General features: G+C 44.6%; 1 protein-coding gene across 2 annotated transcripts in view; it reads left to right on the forward strand.

The window, feature by feature from the left end:
* The window catches only part of AGBL1 (AGBL carboxypeptidase 1), a 1210518-nt gene that overhangs the window by 334802 nt on the left and 857419 nt on the right, over positions 1-18297 (forward strand). For both annotated transcript variants that reach the window (XM_063925754.1, XM_063925755.1), the window contains 2 exons: positions 1421-1569; positions 4569-4656. In XM_063925754.1, coding sequence (XP_063781824.1) covers positions 1421-1569; positions 4569-4656 — 237 coding nt within the window. The remainder of the gene's footprint in view (positions 1-1420; positions 1570-4568; positions 4657-18297) is intronic.

Here is an 18297-nt window from a genome sequence, read left to right on the forward strand (position 1 = left end):
CAGTCTGGATACTGACCTTGGATCCCGACAGCCAGCAATCCTGGCAAATCAAGACTATTCCCACTAGTGGGTGTCCATGACACCCATAGAGTGGGAATAGATCCTGTGGTGAGCGCAGCGAGCCACCGAGACCACAGCGCGGTGAGCCATCGAGCCTGCAGAGCGGCTAGCGCAGCAAGCCCACAAGGGGACTCTTTGCGCTCGCCCCTCTGCCGGCATTCTGGCGGGCAGGATGTCGCTGTTGAGATATGGACAGCCGGCATCCCGCCCGCTGGTAAATTGTATGTATTCCCTGGTATGTATATGTGTATTTTCTGTATTTATACTGACTATTTTCCTTCATATGGGAAAACCTTAAGATTTAGTCTGAGACTCCAATACGATAAGTATTCCACATATTTAGCCCTAATAGATACAATGCAAGTGCTACAGCTATAAGTAGAGGTGTGTGGTTTTGTTCTTTAGAAATCCAAACCCACCCAAATTTTGTATATTTGAACCAAACCGAGTCTCAGTTCGGATCTTTTCACGATTAAGGTTTTGGATTGCAAAAATTACATGATTTTAGCTGTTTGTATCCATTTTCAAGAAATCCAAAACTCAAGATTTTAAATCTGAATTCCAAACAAAAACACATGAGCATGGTCTTGCAAAACTGAAACCAAAACACAGTGGGGTGTATTCAATTCTTGTCGGAAACTGCCATCTTGTCGGAAAGACGGCAGTTTCCAACAGGTTTAGGTTGGAAGGGGATCCGACCTATTCAATGCCGGGTCATTTTTTCCGACAAGTCAGGAATTCTCGACTTTTCTGAAAATACGTGTATCGGTGGAATAGATGCGGATCCACGTGCTTTTGTGGAAACGCGGCCAAATCCGACAGATTTTGGCCCCATTTCCGACAATCTCAATCCGACTTTAAAAAAAGTCGGATTGAGGAGATGAGACGAGCGAGCGGGGACATGTTTTGAGGGGCGTGGGGATGGGGAAGGATTAGGAGAAAGAGACTGTGTGCAGGTGAGAAGGACGAGAGAGGAGATGGAGCGGGGACGGTTGTGGCTGAGGAGGAGCTACCTTGCTTGCTGGAGCCGGGTGAGGGCTGTGAGGTCTGGCGGCGGCACCCCATCCACCATCTATGCTGCTGCATAGCCGCAGTGTTCCCTGTTCTCCACGCCACGATGACCTGCTAGCAGGATGGAGCAGGAGGGCGTCTGTTCAGTCCGTTGGAAAGTATCCGACAGCCATTGAATACACCCCAGTGATGGAATTAGAACCAAAACAAAAACGTGAAAAGCTAGCTATAACATGTGTAGTGTATAGCCTCTTCTCAGTTCCTACATTTTCTGTAGCACTGTCATTTAACAGATTTCTCCACTATGACGAATGATTCTGTTTTTAAATGAATCCCGTATCTGTCACAGGTTTGAATATGACTTGATCATGAATGCAGATGTCAATACTGACCAACATCACCAGTGGTTCTACTTTGAAGTTAGTGCAATGAGAGCAAATGTTCCATACTGCTTCAATGTCATAAACTGTGAAAAGGTGAACAGTCAATTTAATTATGGTAAGCCTCTCTTGGATTGGTGTTCAATGAGTTAGCTAGATGCCATACACTGTAGGCCTTAAGTAAGGGGTTAGTTTTGGAATGAGAGCTGGATAGTGATTATGATAGGGTTAATTTATTTCAAACTTAGGTTTGATAGGGTTTTACTCAGTCTCGGTATCCAGCCTATAAGTATAGTCATTGGTCGCTGAGTGCTGCCTTGGCTCGGATACTGAGGGGCACATGGCCACAGCCCTCCCCCCAAAAAACAACAACAAATATATAGAAATTGGTAGCAGCTGACCTAGGCTCCTCCAAGTCTTGGCCCTGGTAATTTGTACCCACTTTGCCCCATCTCTGTTCCTTCTGCCTAAAGGTAAGTGGAAGGGCTGGGAGCTGAGAAGTTATTTAGCTGCTGTTTTTTTTACCAGCAATGTTCCCAGTACCCCTAACTCTAAGTTTGATGCTATGCTTGTGCTAATGTATGTATTTTTTTCTTGTGTTATTGTTACATTTGTTTTTTCTAACTTTTTCTTTACTGAGGAACCATATCTTTTCAGCGGCCACTAGGGCGCAAGTGGTAGTTGTGATTCACCTTCTATTTCAAAGGTGAATTGTCTCTGTTCTTGAGGGCAGACATGATCTTCTTCCCAGAGGTTGGGAATAGTGATATCCACCTGCCACTTACCACAACTTGCTAAAATTCTGATGCCTATTCAGACTTCTAGTAGCTTTGTAACAATAAAGCACAGCTGTAACAAATAGACTCCCTGCTCAACTGAAACTCAGATTAGACTTTTGCCCCCTCTGCATGTGGCTTTGAATCTATTATCCATCCAATATTCAGACGGAGTGAAAGATGTCAAATTGCAGAGGGAACCTGCTGAATGTGTGCTGCTCTGTACCGTTGCAGCTGCTGGGAGCCTACAGTGCACCCTATTACTGTACTTCAAAATGCACTGAGCAGTGGAAGCCGCAATAAAAATCTGGAGATTTGCTGTACAAAATGTTTATCACTGTAATGTATAATTGGCACCTAAATATTAAAAAACTTTGTTTTTGGTGACATTACAGTAATTTTCGAGAAATAATACAAGGAAATTTCACCAGTACACTTCTGATCCAGCAGAGACTGAGTTGGTTCTAATGGTCTAGAACAGGGAATCCTCCTTAAGTTCTTTTTGTTACCTACTGTACCTAGTCAATTACCAAATGATTAATTAAAAGCTATTGCTGAGCGGGGTATGAGCAGACAAAAGAATTACATACAAGACAAGATTTTCTGATGAGAATTAGAAGAAAAACAACTTCTCGCTGTTATGCCCATTTGTAATGCAAAAACAATGTTCTTCCTTTCAATTAATTAGAGTAATAGACAAAGTACATTTTGTATTTACTGAAATTTGTAGGCTTATGATTGGATCTAATTATTCTAATTAGTAGTGTCTGTAGAATATGAGTAGAAAGTAACACTCCCTTGAGACATAACATTCTAGCAGAAAACTAACAAATAAATATTTCAGAAAAAGTCCATGTTAATAGGAGAAGTGAATCACGAGGAATCTGTCATTTATCAACATGGCTTTGTGATTTAATATACCCTGTGTAATGCACTACTTTTTGTTTAAAGAATCACACTTTTTTTTTGTAAGCAACCACATATTGTAGAGTCTAAATCGTAAGAACAGTACATTAGAGACTAGAATAGTACGTTATACATATGGGTTAGACAACTGTTATGGTATTACAAATCATACTGCCCTCTCTCCGCCCCCCCCCCCCCCCATTTTTGTGCAGATTCATTTGGCAAAATGTGTTATCCATATAAATACACTGCTCAAAAAAATAAAGGGAATACTTAAACAGCACAATGTAGCTCCAAGTCAATCACACTTTTGTGAAATCAAACTGTCCACTTAGGAAGCAACACTGATTGACAATCAATTTCACATGCTGTTGTGCAAATGGAATAGACAACAGGTGGAAATTATAGGCAATTAGCAAGACACCCCCAATAAAGGAGTTGTTCTGCAGGTGGTGCCCACAGACCACTTCTCAGCTCCTATGCTTTCTGGCTGATGTTTTGGTCACTTTTGAAAGCTGGCGGTGCTTTCACTCTAGTGGTAGCATGAGACGGAGTCTACAACCCACACAAGTGGCTCAGGTAGTGCAGCTCATCCAGGATGGCACATCAATGCGAGCTGTGGCAAGAAGGTTTGCTGTGTCTGTCAGCGTAGTGTCCAGAGCATTGAGGCGCTACCAGGAGACAGGCCAGTACATCAGGAGACGTGGAGGAGGCCGTAGGAGGGCAACAACCCAGCAGCAGGACCGCTACCTCCGCCTTTGTGCAAGGAGGAACAGGAGGAGCACTGCCAGAGCCCTGCAAAATGACCTCCAGCAAGCCACAAATGTGCATGTGTCTACTCAAATGATCAGAAACAGACTCCATGAGGGTGGTATGAGGGCCCGACGTCCACAGGTGGGGATTGTGCTTACAGCCCAACACCGTGCAGGACGTTTGGCATTTGCCAGAGAACACCAAGATTGGCAAATTCGCCACTGGTGCCCTGTGCTCTTCACAGATGAAAGCAGGTTCTCACTGAGCACATGTGACAGACGTGACAGAGTCTGGAGACGCCAAGGAGAACATTCTGCTGCCTGCAACATCCTCCAGCATGACCGGTTTGGCAGTGGGTCAGTGATGGTGTGGGGTGGCATTTCTTTGGGGGGCCGCACAGCCCTCCATGTGCTCGCCAGAGGTAGCCTGACTGCACTTTGGCAAAGTTCCATATACAAATCTTAGTAAAGATTAGTAAATGTTAGTAAAGATTTCTGTAGGAAACCGGCTTCATCTTCCAGTTTCAGCACACTGCCTCTTGTATACATGGTACCGAAAGATATGTGAAACCAAAATACTCAAAGCTTTGTTCCTAAATTGTACATTTATTTGTTGCTAATGCAGCTTTCCGTATTCTGTAATATACAGAGAGGGTTATTGAATGTGCTTTGTGTTTACATAGGTATGCAGCCTGTTATATATTCAGTGAAGGAAGCACTCCTTGGAAAGAGCTATTGGACGAGAACTGGTTCCAACATCTGTTATTACAAGTAAGATGGACTTTTTCTGAAATATTTATTGTTAGGGCGAGCGATAGAAAGCCCCTGGCGGGCTTGCTGCACTTGCCACGCTGGCGAGTGCAGCGAGCCCACAAGGGGCTTTCTAGCGCTCGCCCTGCTGCCGGCATACTGGTGGCTGGGATCCCACTGTCGGGATATTGACAGCCAATATCCCGGCCTCAGGTAAAAAGTATGTATTCCCTGGAGATACTGTATGGTCCTGCTGGAGATTGAGATGGAGATTGTGCAGGATGGGTATATCCACATTACCAGGTCTATTTTCATCCCATGGATACATTGGATAGAACCAGCTTTATGACCATTTGGATTACACAAACTGAGAAGTTGTGCACAAAAGTACAGGTACAGAGGTGCACTGTTTCCATATTGTTTGGGAGAAGTAAAGGATATATTTAATATACCATCAGATATTTACCAGACACTCCAAGTTGCATATACAGGTTGAGTATCCAACAAAGTTTGTGTACATTGAGCCATCAAAAAACAAAGGTTTCACTATCTCACTCTCACTCAAAAAAGTCCGTATTTCAGAATATTCCGTATTTCGGAATATTTGGATATGGGATACTCAACCTGTATATGGTAACTATACAGTATACAGATGTGTCAACATACATCTTTGCTATATCCCGCCATGTATGGCACAGTTTTGCATGCCATAGACTCAGAGATTTAGCCATGCCTTGTGATTTTCCTTAATTTGCTTCTTTAACATGTTACTTTATACATGTTCTATCATGGCAAACAATAATTTAAAAATCTATCCACTTGTTACTCGTGAAAAACAGCTTAGCCATGTTTTGCATATTGTGCCATATTTAGCAAAACAGCAAAGATGTAAGTGGACACATCTGCATCTACCAAATCGATCGTTCACCTCCTATACAGGTTATTCAACCAGTGTTTTATGTATTGCTTTATTGGCACCATTAATATCATTGAGTGTTTTTAGTGTTTTGTGTAAATATATTTGTACATAGCCAGCTGTGTCGCTGTGTTTTATGTAAATTTTTATATATATATTGAATATTGGATAAATATATGCTATATGATTAAATTATAATAATAAATATTCATTTATAGCATACATATATTTCTAATGGTGTTTTTTTTCCATATCAGACTCTATGATAAGAACTAGTGCAAAACTCCTATCTTATTTGTCTTTTTTGTACATTGGCTATCTTGCGAATGTTTGTATTTAATGTATGTGCACAAGCATATATGTAGCGTTTTTGCTGCTGAGGTTTTATATCTTGGTATTTATATTCTAATTCTTATAAATTCATTAGCGCCTGGTCATTTTTCTCTTCTTTGTTCAGATGGGATTAGTACACTTTCATATGTTTCACAATTTTGTATAAGATGTACAGGAGGGATCTCTCTTTACAAATACCATGATATATGTAATATAATAATGCCAAAGTTAATTTGTTTTTACTTTTGACTTGGTTCCTTTATATGCAGAAAAGTTATCATACATTGATATAACTTGTCGATTTATCTTCAGAAGAGTCATTCTGCCTATGGTATCAATAGCGAATATATGTCACTGTAATAAATCTATATGTTAATCTCAGGTTTTAAACTTGTCAGTCACTTTGTACATGATTGTTAGGGTCACAAGTCAATGTCTGTCACAATACGTTTAATCTGCATTATCTGTGATATAGGTACAGTAATAAATCAAATCATTGGGGTGACATCTGTCAGTAGCTGAGACACTACTATATTTTTGTCCCTTGATTTATGGTACAAGTCACTTTTCAAGGTACAATTTACCTGTAAACTGTGCAATGAAAGGGATACAAAGAAAGTGATGAATTAGCTTTGAATTAAAAAACAGGGGTCATCTTTAGAACACTCCACATTATGTTCACGGTATCAGTAATTCTGAGATATTTGATTGCATACTATTAGAATAGAGATGTATTATTCTAAGTGATCAAGTATAACTGCTGTGGGTTGGAGAATATTATTGTTCAGCAATGAATGACAGTAATTGGTGTCCTAGAGGGTTGCATAAACTGTTATGACCTTTAGACTCAGTATAGATAATGTGGACACTTTGGCTTTCCTTTCTGTTTCGGCCTACCCCAACTTTGGCTTGCCTCATCCTTCTGATGCAGAGTTTAGGAGCTGCATCCTATGGGCAAATACATCCTGTATTAGCTACAGGAAATGCATGCTGGAACTGCTGCGCCATGTTAAGAAAACATGTTTGCAACATAACATTTCCAGTCACTGTGCCCATAGTCATTGGTGGGAATTTCAAGTATCATTATGTCAGCAGGGGAGGTGGTCCCAACAGAGCCCATCACTCTACTATGCACTCCCTTAGTGGATTCCTGATTTAATCATGGGACCCTCCTTTCCTAGGGAGTCACAGGTAATGGACTCGAAGTACACTAGTTCTCTGTTCTAAGTTAGAACCCTCATTTTCTACATATAGATATGTTAAATACAATATTAAGAAGGTTTTAGCCAAGGGCGTAACTAGAATTTTGTGGGTGTTGGCAGAGTGTTGTGATGTTGGATAGGGATGTTAGTCCACACAACAGCACTTAACCAGGATGATTGGTTTATTCAGATAACAAAGATAACAGCTTGTAGCATATATAAGATGTTCTGCAGCAGTAGGAACTCACAGTATACATGTGAAGCAGTACAGCGGTAAGACAGCTTCTCAGTACACACAGGATGCGGCTGTATACACACAGGGTGCGGCTGCAGGGTAGACAAGGTCACGCACTCGGGAGAGCAGAAGCTGAATGTCAGTGCAGTTGTCTCTCCCAGGAAGAACTCTCTCAGACTGTGTACTAAGCATCTCCTCCTGCACTGAGCTAACACTAGGAGGGAAAACACTAGAGCAGGGAAGCTGTCTCTAGTGATGGGAACGGACACAGACCATAGAGTGATCGACAGTCTAATAGTGGGACCCGTAGCAAAATCTTGAAAGCCCCCCCCCCCTCCTGACCCCCCAGTCTTTGTCACTACAATGTTCTTTACGAGCAGGAAAGAGAGTGGTGTGAGAGAGAAAGAGGGTGTTGGGGAGAGAGAGAGAGAGAAAGAGAGAGAGGAGAGAGTTAGAGAGGGAGAGAGGATTTTCATGGAAAAAGATAAAATGAGAGAAAGACAGTGTCAGGGAGAGAAAGAGAGGATTAAGGGAGAGATATAGAGTGTTAGGGTGAGAGAGGGGAGAGAGTGTGAGAAGGAGCGAGCAGGAGAGACACTACTTGACTACACCACAGGATGGGGGTGGAGGCATAGACGGATGTGGGGGTGGATGGGGGAGGCATGGGTGGACAGATGGACAGAGCACTATATGGGGGTATAGACGGACAGGCAGGAGGAGGCATAAGTGGACAGATGGACGAATAGAGGACCATATGGGGGTATTGACGGATGGATGGGAGGGGGCATGGGTGAACAGATGGGCAGACAGAGCACCATAGAGAGGCAAAGACGGACAGGTGGATTGACAGGAAGGGGCATAGACGAACGGACGAGATGGGGCATAGATGGACGGATGGGAAGGATAATAGACAGATGCACGGGAGGTGCACGGCCCAGATGGGCAGACATGGCTGGCCCCTCTAACTATACAGGGTGCAGGGGTTGCAGCTGTTAATGGGCTTGGTAGCTTGTGGGTGCCCCAGATGCATTCCCACTGTACCCTCTATAATGTATTATTATTTATTTTTATTTTTAGCTTTATTTTTTTATAAGCGCTGCCACGCTTCTGGATGCTTCAGAAGAAGCGGCTCCACTTCCCTGCCTCCCTCCTCCCTCCCTGTAAGTACACTGCTGGGCCCCCGAACTCGGCGTGGCAGCAGTAATTACAAATAAAAAAATGAGGAACAATATTATTTTAGAGGGTGCGGTGGGATTGCCTTTGGGGCCCCCCAAGCCACCCAGCCGAATAGTAGCTGCAATCCCTGCACCCTCTATAGTTGCGCCACTGGTTTTAGCCAATCTGCTGAGAGATAGATTTAAAAATACCTGGTAAGTTTATACAGTGAGGTGCTGTATGTAGCTATAGGCAACTGTATTTTCTTTTAATATTCTTTTAGTGTTTTGTTTCTTTATTGGTTTAACAGTTCCAGTGTCTTAAGACACTCTGGAAGATTACTTTAAAGTAAAATTGCAGCTTTCACACTCCCCACTCCAGTTCATTTTCTTCTCCGGTACTACAGAGATGATGCAATTTGTCAGAAAACTTCTATACTCTTAAAACCGGGAAGGTTAGACAAAAGCATAATTGGTGCTGTGTGGAAAATTGGTTTGAAATGTACTAGTGGGTACAATATAGTTTAATGCTTATTTGTAAAGTGAATGTAATGGCTGGTCTCATATTCAAAGAAAATTGTACTTCCTGACAGATGAATACTCCTTAACAGGTGTCAGTATTCACCTTGCAAAGTTTTCAACAAAGGCTCCAGATTCTTGTACTTTCGCTCTACACAACACATGACATTTGTAATGACTACACATTTTATCAGAAGCTGTACAGTAGTCATGTTTTTACTTGTTGTGAGACGTGTTCCGACACCCAAATAAAAACAATATCCTAAAAAGTGTGACAACATTCAAATTTATTGGTTGGAAATATTGGCAGATGCCATATTACTTTATACGAGGTCTCGTATTATTGCAATAGAATAGAATGCTTCAGGAGTTTTTATTCTGGATGAACTGTAGCGAAGGAAGAGATGTCCTTTATTGTAAATGCATTCTGGAAGAGGGGTAGAAAGAGGAGTGGAGAGGATCTGGATTGTCCACAGCATAGGTTCTCAAACTCGGTCCTCAGGACCCCACACAGTGCATGTTTTGCAGGTAACCCAGCAGGTGCACAGGTGTTTAAATTAGGGATGTGCACTTGAAATTTTTCGGGTTTTGTGTTTTGGTTTTGGGTTCGGTTCCGCGGCCGTGTTTTGGGTTCGACCGCGTTTTGGCAAAACCTCACCGAATTTTTTTTGTCGGATTCGGGTGTGTTTTGGATTCGGGTGTTTTTTTCAAAAAACCCCTAAAAAACAGCTTAAATCACAGAATTTGGGGGTCATTTTGATCCCAAAGTATTACTAACCTCAAAAACCATAATTTCCACTCATTTTCAGTCTATTCTGAATACCTCACAATATTATTTTTAGTCCTAAAATTTGCACCGAGGTCGCTGGATGACTAAGCTAAGCGACCCTAGTGGCCGACACAAACACCTGGCCCATCTAGGAGTGGCACTGCAGTGTCACGCAGGATGGCCCTTCCAAAAAACACTCCCCAAACAGCACATGACGCAAAGAAGAAAAAAAGAGGCGCAATGAGGTAGCTGTGTGAGTAAGCTAAGCGACCCTAGTGGCCGACACAAACACCTGGCCCATCTAGGAATGGCACTGCAGTGTCACGCAGGATGGCCCTTCCAAAAAACACTCCCCAAACAGCACATGACGCAAAGAAGAAAAAAAGAGGCGCAATGAGGTAGCTGTGTGAGTAAGCTAAGCGACCCTAGTGGCCGACACAAACACCTGGCCCATCTAGGAGTGGCACTGCAGTGTCACGCAGGATGGCCCTTCCAAAAAACACTCCCCAAACAGCACATGACGCAAAGAAGAAAAAAAGAGGCGCAATGAGGTAGCTGTGTGAGTAAGCTAAGCGACCCTAGTGGCCGACACAAACACCTGGCCCATCTAGGAGTGGCACTGCAGTGTCACGCATGATGGCCCTTCCAAAAAACACTCCCCAAACAGCACATGACGCAAAGAAGAAAAAAAGAGGCGCAATGAGGTAGCTGTGTGAGTAAGATAAGCGACCCTAGTGGCCGACACAAACACCTGGCCCATCTAGGAGTGGCACTGCAGTGTCACGCAGGATGGCCCTTCCAAAAAACACTCCCCAAACAGCACATGACGCAAAGAAGAAAAAAAGAGGCGCAATGAGGTAGCTGTGTGAGTAAGCTAAGCGACCCTAGTGGCCGACACAAACACCTGGCCCCTCCCACCCACCCTTATGTTGTATAAACAGGACATGCACACTTTAACCAACCCATCATTTCAGTGACAGGGTCTGCCACACGACTGTGACTGAAATGACGGGTTGGTTTGGACCCCCACCGAAAAAGAAGCAATTAATCTCTCCTTGCACAAACTGGCTCTACAGAGGCAAGATGTCCACCTCATCATCATCCTCCGATATATCACCGTGTACATCCCGCTTCTCACAGATTATCAATTCGTCCCCACTGGAATCCACCATCTCAGCTCCCTGTGTACTTTGTGGAGGCAATTGCTGCTGGTCAATGTCTCCACGGAGGAATTGATTATAATTCATTTTAATGAACATCATCTTCTCCACATTTTCTGGAAGTAACCTCGTACGCAGATTGCTGACAAGGTGAGCGGCTGCACTAAACACTCTTTCGGAGTACACACTTGTGGGAGGGCAACTTAGGTAGAATAAAGCCAGTTTGTGCAAGGGCCTCCAAATTGCCTCTTTTTCCTGCCAGTATAAGTACGGATTGTCTGATGTGCCTACTTGGATGCGGTCACTCATATAATCCTCCACCATTCTTTCAATGGTGAGAGAATCATATGCAGTGACAGTAGACGACATGTCTGTAATCGTTGTCAGGTCCTTCAGTCCGGACCAGATGTCAGCATCAGCAGTCGCTCCAGACTGCCCTGCATCACCGCCAGCGGGTGGGCTCGGAATTCTGAGCCTTTTCCTCGCACCCCCAGTTGCGGGAGAATGTGAAGGAGGAGATGTTGACTGGTCGCGTTCCGCTTGACTTGACAATTTTCTCACCAGCAGGTCTTTGAACCCCAGCAGACTTGTGTCTGCCGGAAAGAGAGATCCAAGGTAGGTTTTAAATCTAGGATCGAGCACGGTGGCCAAAATGTAGTGCTCTGATTTCAACAGATTGACCACCCGTGAATCCTTGTTAAGCGAATTAAGGGCTCCATCCACAAGTCCCACATGCCTAGCGGAATCGCTCCCTTTTAGCTCCTCCTTCAATGCCTCCAGCTTCTTCTGCAAAAGCCTGATGAGGGGAATGACCTGACTCAGGCTGGCAGTGTCTGAACTGACTTCACGTGTGGCAAGTTCAAAAGGTTGCAGAACCTTGCACAACGTTGAAATCATTCTCCACTGCGCTTGAGACAGGTACATTCCACCTCCTATATCGTGCTCAATTGTATAGGCTTGAATGGCCTTTTGCTGCTCCTCCAAAATCTGAAGCATATAGAGGGTTGAATTCCACCTCGTTACCACTTCTTGCTTCAGATGATGGCAGGGCAGGTTCAGGCGTTTTTGGTGGTGCTCCAGTCTTCTGTACGTGGTGCCTGTACGCCGAAAGTGTCCCGCAATTCTTCTGGCCACCGACAGCATCTCTTGCATGCCCCTGTCGTTTTTTAAAAAATTCTGCACCACCAAATTCAAGGTATGTGCAAAACATGGGACGTGCTGGAATTTGCCCATATTTAATGCACACACAATATTGCTGGCGTTGTCCGATGCCACAAATCCACAGGAGAGTCCAATTGGGGTAAGCCATTCCGCGATGATCTTCCTCAGTTGCCGTAAGAGGTTTTCAGCTGTGTGCGTATTCTGGAAAGCGGTGATACAAAGCGTAGCCTGCCTAGGAAAGAGTTGGCGTTTGCGAGATGCTGCTACTGGTGCCGCCGCTGCTGTTCTTGCGGCGGGAGTCCATGCATCTACCCAGTGGGCTGTCACAGTCATATAGTCCTGACCCTGCCCTGCTCCACTTGTCCACATGTCCGTGGTTAAGTGGACATTGGGTACAACTGCATTTTTTAGGACACTGGTGAGTCTTTTTCTGACGTCCGTGTACATTCTCGGTATCGCCTGCCTAGAGAAGTGGAACCTAGATGGTATTTGGTAACGGGGGCACACTGCCTCAAGAAATTGTCTAGTTCCCTGTGAACTAACGGCGGATACCGGACGCACGTCTAACACCAACATAGTTGTCAAGGCCTCAGTTATCCGCTTTGCAACAGGATCACTGCTGTGATATTTCATCTTCCTCGCAAAGGACTGTTGGACAGTCAATTGCTTGGCGGAAGTAGTAAAAGTGGGCTTCCGACTTCCCCTCTGGGATGACCATCGACTCCCAGCAGCAACAACAGCAGCGCCAGCAGCAGTAGGCGTTACACGCAAGGATGCATCGGAGGAATCCCAGGCAGGAGAGGACTCGTCAGAATTGCCAGTGACATGGCATGCAGGACTATTGGCATTCCTGGGGAAGGAGGAAATTGACACTGAGGGAGTTGGTGGGGTGGTTTGCGTGAGCTTGGTTACAAGAGGAAGGGATTTACTGGTCAGTGGACTGCTTCCGCTGTCGCCCAAAGTTTTTGAACTTGTCACTGACTTATTATGAATGCGCTGCAGGTGACGTATAAGGGAAGATGTTCCGAGGTGGTTAACGTCCTTACCCCTACTTATTACAGCTTGACAAAGGCAACACACGGCTTGACAAATGTTGTCCGCATTTCTGGTGAAATACTTCCACACCGAAGAGCTGATTTTTTTGGTATTTTCAACAGGCATGTCAACGGCTCTATTCCTCCCACGGACAACATGTGTCTCCCCGGGTTCCTGACTTAAACAAACCACCTCACCATCAGAATCCTCCTTGTCAATTTCCTCCCCAGCGCCAGCAACACCCATATCCTCCTCATCCTGGTGTACTTCAACACTGACATCTTCAATCTGACTATCAGGAACTGGACTGCGGGTGCTCCTTCCAGCACTTGCAGGGGGCGTGCAAATGGTGGAAGGCGCATGCTCTTCACGTCCAGTGTTGGGAAGGCAGGCATCGCAACCGACACAATTGGACTCTCCTTGAGGATTTGGGATTTCGAAGAACGCACAGTTCTTTGCGGTGCTTTTGCCAGCTTGAGTCTTTTCAGTTTTCTAGCGAGAGGCTGAGTGCTTCCATCCTCATGTGAAGCTGAACCACTAGCCATGAACATAGGCCAGGGCCTCAGCCGTTCCTTGCCACTCCGTGTGGTAAATGGCATATTGGCAAGTTTACGCTTCTCCTCCGACAATTTTATTTTAGATTTTGGAGTCCTTTTTTTACTGATATTTGGTGTTTTGGATTTTACATGCTCTGTACTATGACATTGGGCATCGGCCTTGGCAGACGACGTTGCTGGCATTTCATCGTCTCGGCCATGACTAGTGGCAGCAGCTTCAGCACGAGGTGGAAGTGGATCTTGATCTTTCCCTAATTTTGGAACCTCAACATTTTTGTTCTCCATATTTTAATAGGCACAACTAAAAGGCACCTCAGGTAAACAATGGAGATGGATGGATACTAGTATACTTATGGATGGACGAGCGACTGCCGACACAGAGGTAGCTACAGCCGTGGACTACCGTACTGTGTCTGCTGCTAATATAGACTGGATGATAAGGAGATGAAATTAATATATATATATATATATAATATCACTAGTACTGCAGCCGGACAGGTATATATATATTTATTATGTAATGACTGATGACGGACCTGCTGGACACTGTCAGCTCAGCAGCACCGCAGACTGCTACAGTAAGCTACTATAGTAGTATGTATAAAGAAGAAAGAAAAAAAAAAACACGGGTAGGTGGTATACAATTATGGATGGACGAGCGACTGCCGACACAGAGGTAGCTACAGCCGTGGACTACCGTACTGTGTCTGCTGCTAATATAGACTGGATGATAATGAGATGAAATCAATATATATATATATAATATCACTAGTACTGCAGCCGGACAGGTATATATATTTATTATGTAATGACTGATGACGGACCTGCTGGACACTGTCAGCTCAGCAGCACCGCAGACTGCTACAGTAAGCTACTATAGTAGTATGTATAAAGAAGAAAGAAAAAAAAAAACACGGGTAGGTGGTATACAATTATGGATAGACGAGCGACTGCCGACACAGAGGTAGCTACAGCCATGGACTACCGTACTGTGTCTGCTGCTAATATAGACTGGATGATAATGAGATGAAATCAATATATATATATATATAATATCACTAGTACTGCAGCCGGACAGGTATATATATTTATTATGTAATGACTGATGACGGACCTGCTGGACACTGTCAGCTTAGCAGCACCGCAGACTGCTACAGTAAGCTACTATAGTAGTATGTATAAAGAAGAAAGAAAAAAAAAAACCACGGGTAGGTGGTATACAATTATGGATGGACGAGCGACTGCCGACACAGAGGTAGCTACAGCCGTGGACTACCGTACTGTGTCTGCTGCTAATATAGACTGGATGATAATGAGATGAAATCAATATATATATATATCATATCACTAGTACTGCAGCCGGACAGGTATATATATTTATTATGTAATGACTGATGACGGACCTGCTGGACACTGTCAGCTCAGCAGCACCGCAGACTGCTACAGTAAGCTACTATAGTAGTATGTATAAAGAAGAAATAAAAAAAAAAAAACCACGGGTAGGTGGTATACAATTATGGATGGACGAGCGACTGTCGACACAGAGGTAGCTACAGCCGTGGACTACCGTACTGTGTCTGCTGCTAATATAGACTGGATGATAATGAGATGAAATCAATATATATATATAATATCACTAGTACTGCAGCCGGACAGGTATATATATTTATTATGTAATGACTGATGACGGACCTGCTGGACACTGTCAGCTCAGCAGCACCGCAGACTGCTACAGTAAGCTACTATAGTAGTATGTATAAAGAAGAAAGAAAAAAAAAACCACGGGTAGGTGGTATACAATATTATATATATATTATATACAATTATTTATATATATATATATATATATATATATATATATTAGAGATGAGCGCCTGAAATTTTTCGGGTTTTGTGTTTTGGTTTTGGGTTCGGTTCCGCGGCCGTGTTTTGGGTTCGAACGCGTTTTGGCAAAACCTCACCGAATTATTTTTGTCGGATTCGGGTGTGTTTTGGATTCGGGTGTTTTTTTCCAAAAACACTAAAAAACAGCTTAAATCATAGAATTTGGGGGTCATTTTGATCCCAAAGTATTATTAACCTCAAAAACCATAATTTACACTCATTTTCAGTCTATTCTGAATACCTCACACCTCACAATATTATTTTTAGTCCTAAAATTTGCACCGAGGTCGCTGTGTGAGTAAGATAAGCGACCCTAGTGGCCGACACAAACACCGGGCCCATCTAGGAGTGGCACTGCAGTGTCACGCAGGATGTCCCTTCCAAAAAACCCTCCCCAAACAGCACATGACGCAAAGAAAAAAAGAGGCGCAATGAGGTAGCTGTGTGAGTAAGATTAGCGACCCTAGTGGCCGACACAAACACCGGGCCCATCTAGGAGTGGCACTGCAGTGTCACGCAGGATGGCCCTTCCAAAAAACCCTCCCCAAACAGCACATGACGCAAAGAAAAAAAGAGGCGCAATGAGGTAGCTGACTGTGTGAGTAAGATTAGCGACCCTAGTGGCCGACACAAACACCGGGCCCATCTAGGAGTGGCACTGCAGTGTCACGCAGGATGGCCCTTCCAAAAAACCCTCCCCAAACAGCACATGACGCAAAGAAAAAAAGAGGCGCAATGAGGTAGCTGACTGTGTGAGTAAGATTAGCGACCCTAGTGGCCGACACAAACACCGGGCCCATCTAGGAGTGGCACTGCAGTGTCACGCAGGATGTCCCTTCCAAAAAACCCTCCCCAAACAGCACATGACGCAAAGAAAAAAAGAGGCGCAATGAGGTAGCTGTGTGAGTAAGATTAGCGACCCTAGTGGCCGACACAAACACCGGGCCCATCTAGGAGTGGCACTGCAGTGTCACGCAGGATGTCCCTTCCAAAAAACCCTCCCCAAACAGCACATGACGCAAAGAAAAAAAGAGGCGCAATGAGGTAGCTGACTGTGTGAGTAAGATTAGCGACCCTAGTGGCCGACACAAACACCGGGCCCATTTAGGAGTGGCACTGCAGTGTCACGCAGGATGTCCCTTCCAAAAAACCCTCCCCAATCAGCACATGATGCAAAGAAAAAGAAAAGAAAAAAGAGGTGCAAGATGGAATTATCCTTGGGCCCTCCCACCCACCCTTATGTTGTATAAACAAAACAGGACATGCACACTTTAACCAACCCATCATTTCAGTGACAGGGTCTGCCACACGACTGTGACTGATATGACGGGTTGGTTTGGACCCCCCCCAAAAAAGAAGCAATTAATCTCTCCTTGCACAAACTGGCTCTACAGAGGCAAGATGTCCACCTCATCTTCACCCTCCGATATATCACCGTGTACATCCCCCTCCTCACAGATTATCAATTCGTCCCCACTGGAATCCACCATCTCAGCTCCCTGTGTACTTTGTGGAGGCAATTGCTGCTGGTCAATGTCTCCGCGGAGGAATTGATTATAATTCATTTTAATGAACATCATCTTCTCCACATTTTCTGGATGTAACCTCGTACGCCGATTGCTGACAAGGTGAGCGGCGGCACTAAACACTCTTTCGGAGTACACACTTGTGGGAGGGCAACTTAGGTAGAATAAAGCCAGTTTGTGCAAGGGCCTCCAAATTGCCTCTTTTTCCTGCCAGTATAAGTACGGACTGTGTGACGTGCCTACTTGGATGCGGTCACTCATATAATCCTCCACCATTCTATCAATGTTGAGAGAATCATATGCAGTGACAGTAGACGACATGTCCGTAATCGTTGTCAGGTCCTTCAGTCCGGACCAGATGTCAGCATCAGCAGTCGCTCCAGACTGCCCTGCATCACCGCCAGCGGGTGGGCTCGGAATTCTGAGCCTTTTCCTCGCACCCCCAGTTGCGGGAGAATGTGAAGGAGGAGATGTTGACAGGTCGCGTTCCGCTTGACTTGACAATTTTGTCACCAGCAGGTCTTTCAACCCCAGCAGACCTGTGTCTGCCGGAAAGAGAGATCCAAGGTAGGCTTTAAATCTAGGATCGAGCACGGTGGCCAAAATGTAGTGCTCTGATTTCAACAGATTGACCACCCGTGAATCCTTGTTAAGCGAATTAAGGGCTGCATCCACAAGTCCCACATGCCTAGCGGAATCGCTCCCTTTTAGCTCCTTCTTCAATGCCTCCAGCTTCTTCTGCAAAAGCCTGATGAGGGGAATGACCTGACTCAGGCTGGCAGTGTCTGAACTGACTTCACGTGTGGCAAGTTCAAAGGGCATCAGAACCTTGCACAACGTTGAAATCATTCTCCACTGCACTTGAGACAGGTGCATTCCATCTCCTATATCGTGCTCAATTGTATAGGCTTGAATGGCCTTTTGCTGCTCCTCCAACCTCTGAAGCATATAGAGGGTTGAATTCCACCTCGTTACCACTTCTTGCTTCAGATGATGGCAGGGCAGGTTCAGTAGTTTTTGGTGGTGCTCCAGTCTTCTGTACGTGGTGCCTGTACGCCGAAAGTGTCCCGCAATTTTTCTGGCCACCGACAGCATCTCTTGCACGCCCCTGTCGTTTTTTTAAAAATTCTGCACCACCAAATTCAAGGTATGTGCAAAACATGGGACGTGCTGGAATTTGGCCATATTTAATGCACACACAATATTGCTGG

The sequence above is a fragment of the Pseudophryne corroboree genome, chromosome 6, assembly GCF_028390025.1.
Source record: "Pseudophryne corroboree isolate aPseCor3 chromosome 6, aPseCor3.hap2, whole genome shotgun sequence".
Lineage (NCBI taxonomy): Eukaryota > Metazoa > Chordata > Amphibia > Anura > Myobatrachidae > Pseudophryne > Pseudophryne corroboree.